This window comes from Orycteropus afer, unplaced genomic scaffold, assembly GCF_000298275.1.
Source record: "Orycteropus afer afer isolate SDZICR_OR568_19922 unplaced genomic scaffold, OryAfe1.0 scaffold00214, whole genome shotgun sequence".
Taxonomy (NCBI): domain Eukaryota; kingdom Metazoa; phylum Chordata; class Mammalia; order Tubulidentata; family Orycteropodidae; genus Orycteropus; species Orycteropus afer.
In genome coordinates this window covers 735415-740019 of record NW_006921801.1, presented here as the reverse complement: position 1 = coordinate 740019, position 4605 = coordinate 735415, and the positions used below count along the sequence as shown (strand labels likewise).

Sequence of the window (4605 nt, the reverse complement as noted above, 5' to 3'; positions counted from 1 at the left end):
AAATTAATGGCCTGCCGTGTGGTTTGGTAACATCGGGACTGTGCCTTTTTACTTGTCAACCTTGGGCTTCTCAGCCTCAGCAGCCAGCAGCGGTCTGAGTGAAGAAATGCCTCTAGCTCCAGTGGGCTGGGAAAAAGAGGCAGAGCTGGACCCCAAAGTTGAGGGGCTTTAACCTACCCCCTAGGACTTGGCACTTTGAACTTAGACTTAAAGCGTCCAAATTTTAAGAATAAACTCCTGTTTGTTTAAGCCATTCCACTTGTGGTATATTTTTGTCAGAGCGGCACTAGGTAACCAGAACACTAAGGAAAGACTAGTAACTAAAATGTTAAATTTTGTTATTTTGGGCTTTAATTGTATCTTACATTTGTTCAGAAGATATGACGTGCAATTACAGATTGCCAGTATTTCAGAGGATAAATAAATTATTAAATAAAGGTCAACTGGTAAATCTTTCAACAATTGATTTTAAAAGAAAATAAGGTATTAAGAATTGATATGTGATTTGTGGAAATTCTTAAGACCAACTGATCCAGTAAAACTGGGAAAGAGGTAGACACTCTAAAATGACAATCAGTGTTAACACACAATATTTGAATACTCACTCTGACAATAAAACTATTACTACTAAAAACACTCTAGAAAAGTTGTAATAAAGTCTCTTTGTAAAACTAAAGTTCATACCTTGCTCTTCATAGCAGAAGAATATGGGCCTAAAAACAATCCAGGTAAAATTTCCTAGGGTGGGAAAAAAAAAAAAAAAGAGAGAGATTTATTATCAGTAAATTAAATCTACACAGTATATACATATCATAAAACTTAATTTGTGTAGTGTTTTAACAGTTGTGAAAATAATTTGCTTAAAAGCTTATTATTTAGGCAGTATTTCCTATCCATATTGAGCAAAGGATTGGAAAAAAAATACAGATGTGTTTTATAGTATAAAATGAGACATTCAAAGTTTAATATAGTTCTGAAAAGTCATGCCCATAGTGCTTCTGATAAGCAGTTTGAGAAGAACGAGGACACTGTATTGTTGCCTTTTAGAATAATAAAACTTCTTTAAATTTTATTTCTGTTCCATACTATAGTCTAGAAAAAAAATAGGCACAAAGAAAATCAATTTGTTGGAATTATACAAAAACTTATTCAACCAAATCATGAACAGCAAAAGACACAACAGGATTAAAATTAATTATAATTAATAGGAGTAATATTATAATCACAGAAAAACAAGACCAGTATCAAATTACTGCCTTATGACAGAGTTTTAACAATTTAAATAATTATCTTCTGAATGCTGAATGCAAATTTATTCTATGTAAATGTAATACAGAAAGCTTTCAGTCTGGCTATATCATATCCTAGGAGCTCTAGTAGCGTAGTGCCTAAGGCACTTGACTGCTAACCAGAAAGCTGGCAGTTCAAACCCACCAGCCACTCCTCGGAAGGAAGGTTGGGAAATCTACTTCCATAGTGATACCACCTCAGAAACCCAAGGAGGGGTCGCTATTTGTCGGGTCCGACTCTACGGCACACAACGACAACAACAGGGACTTCTATATGCTATCATAATTATTTTGAGAATAGGTCTGATTTCTACCAGTTTCTTATGGGAATTACGTCTTACTTATATTTACACTCACCACAACACCTAAAAAATTCCTCACTGGTTGTCACATATTTAAAAACAATGAATTTTCACAAGGAGAAAGGAAACAGATTTTTAGAAGTCAAAGGATTCCCAGGAATGGGATACACTGCATAATCCTGGGGCTAGAATTATATGATAAATGGCATTAAATGCAAAAGAAAAGTATATGGGTCAGCTACCATTTTACTTCCTACCAAACTAAATTATGGAAATTAACTAGAAATCAGTATCTGAAAGACTGATTTGCTTTACAGCCATCTCTTCTAAATTTATCTAAACTAGACAAACACAGAAAAGCAAACAATATATAAGGCTAATGTTGCACTTACACTTTCAAAAGGAATAGAAAGTTCTACTCTAAAGTAAAAATTCCTTTTATGATTTTTTAAAAAAATATTTCAAATATACATGAAACTTTATTATTGGTCTCTTGAAAATGTAATTCATATGCTTTGTAACTATACTACATTTTTATAACTATTCTACAGTTAAAACAACATAGAAAACATATTCAGGTAAAATATTTTGGTTTTTACTCCAACATTTTCAGCAAAATCTGGCAATTTAAATGAAATGTGTTCATCTACAATTAACCAAATATAAAGTACAAATCAATATTTTTGTTCTTAGTTGCTGTTGACTCTGCTTCAACTCATAGCAAGCTTATGAATAGCAAAATGTAATGCTGCCTGGTCTTATGCCATTTTATCACAATAAGATAATCAACACTAACATCCACAATATTTATTCTAAAATATATTTGTAGAAAGCACACCTCTCTTTTTGGTCCATTTTATCCAATAAATTGAGCTACTTATTGGAAAATTTTTAATCTTTGAAACAAAAAATAAACAAGAATCTACTATCCTCTTAGCATAAAAATGGTGAATCATCACCTTCTTTAAAACATAGCATTTTGACATGACTCTTCTATAAGGAGTCCTAGTGATATAGTGGTTAAAGCACTTGGCTGCTTACCAACAGATCAGCAGTTTGAACCCACCAACTGCTCCACGGAAGAAATGTGTGGCAGTCTGCTCTAATACTTGTTGTTGCCCTGTGCTCCAAGTTATACTGACTTTCTAGCCTTAGTCTTTGCCTTGCACCCAGGTCCAAGTGCACCCTGTTCTTAGCCCTTTTCTTACAGTACTCATTTATCCTTTGTGTGTCAAAATTATGAGGCTGTTAATGTTTCCAAAGCAAGGACTTTGTCTTATGCATGCTGAATCTCCAGTCTGACAGAGTACTTTTCAAATAACCAAACCAAAACCACTGCCACTGAGTCAATTCTGACTCATGGCAACACTTTAGGACAGAGCAGAACTGCCTCATAGGGTTTCCAAGGCTGTAAATCTTTAGAAGCAGACTGCCTCATATTTCTCCCGTGGAGCATCTGGTGGATGAGAACTATCAACCTTTTCATTAGCAGTTGAATGTTTTACCACTATGCCATCAGAGCTCCTTTGTCAAATAACACACACTTAACTGGTTGGACATCTGATAAAATTACGATGCTTATGTTTGAGAAAATAACTTTTTCCTACTCTAGTCAAAGCATCTAAATGCTGACGCTGTCTTAAGCATCTTACATATAGTATCTGTGAACCTGACAGCAACTCTGCACATTTTCCCATCTTTTTAAGTTTCAAACTTAATCTTAAATATGTGAATATTAAAATAGTTAGTGATGAACCTATCATGTTTCAGTAAGTCTTAAATCCTCTATGAAAAGAGGTAGTTATTTTAATAATGATGGTAATAGTACAAGTTGGCTTGAACAGAAAAATAACCTGTCATACCTGCATCTCTCGTCTCATGGGATAGGTCCACTCCTTAAAAAAAAAAGAAAAACACAAAGATAAAAATATAAATAACATTATGCAAATGTCACCAATTAAAGGTTAATGACATGACATACAAGTGTGTGGATTTTTAAAAGTAACCCCTCCCTAGATTTCCGAGGCAGTATCTCTATGGAAGTAGATTCCCCAGTCTTCCTTCCGAGGAGTGGCTGGTGGTTTGAACTGGCAGCCTTCTGGTAAGCAATCAAATGCTTTAGGCACTACACCACCAGAGCGCTCCAAAATTATATTATGCATAGAGATAACAGATATAGTTGGCTTTGCAAACACCTGAAATTTTTAGTGTCAAGACACAAAAATTATTCTTTAATCATGTTCTTTTAGGATTTTGATTATGGATGGAATAGCTCATTAGTCATAAGAATATGCATTCAAAAAGAAAAAGAATATACATTCCAAAAGTGGCTCCCAAACAGTAATTCTCTAAAACAGAGATGTCAAATTTATTTATTTATTTATTTTGTCTTCAAGCCAACTCCAACTGACAATAGGTTCCTAGAACACTATGTGGAAAAAGACCCAGGAACAAAAGAGTTCTGTGATCAAATGAACAATCTCTGGAGTGGATGAAAGAAGAAAGAATGGTATGTGACAGGTATTTGCCAATTCCAGATGGAAAATGACAAATGCTTATCAAAAAGCCTTTTCAATATTTCAACTGGTTTTAAGATTCTGTTAAGTTCAATTCCCTTCACAGATATAGTTCACAAAAGTATGGAATTCATTCTGTCTTTAGAATGTAGACCCTTAATAGAAGTTGGAAAATAAAGCAAAATGTCAATGTCAAAAGGCAACAAATATTTTTAAATTAAGAAAAAAAGCAGTTATAGTAAATTAATATGAAGAGCCAAATATAGAACAGACAATCCTCATTTGTAAGTGAGTTACATTCAGAAAATTTCTAAGTTTACTGCTTAAGACTCAGAATTATAAATAATAATTAGGTCCCCAGAACAGTTCAGAAAAATTTTCCAAAATCTTTTTGGTTCTCTGTTCAAAGGACTCCCTTTAGTATCTCTTACAAGGTTGGTCTGGTTTTAACAAATTCCCTTAGTTTCTGCTTATCTGGAAATCTCCTAATTTCACCAT

At 33.8% G+C, this 4605-nt stretch overlaps 1 protein-coding gene across 1 annotated transcript in view; it reads right to left on the bottom strand.

Annotated features, from left to right (window-relative positions):
• STYX (serine/threonine/tyrosine interacting protein) overlaps window positions 1–4605 on the bottom strand; it is an 81157-nt gene that overhangs the window by 55329 nt on the left and 21223 nt on the right. Inside the window, 2 exon segments of the mRNA XM_007948337.1 lie at window positions 685–738; window positions 3454–3486. Coding sequence (XP_007946528.1) covers window positions 685–738; window positions 3454–3486 — 87 coding nt within the window.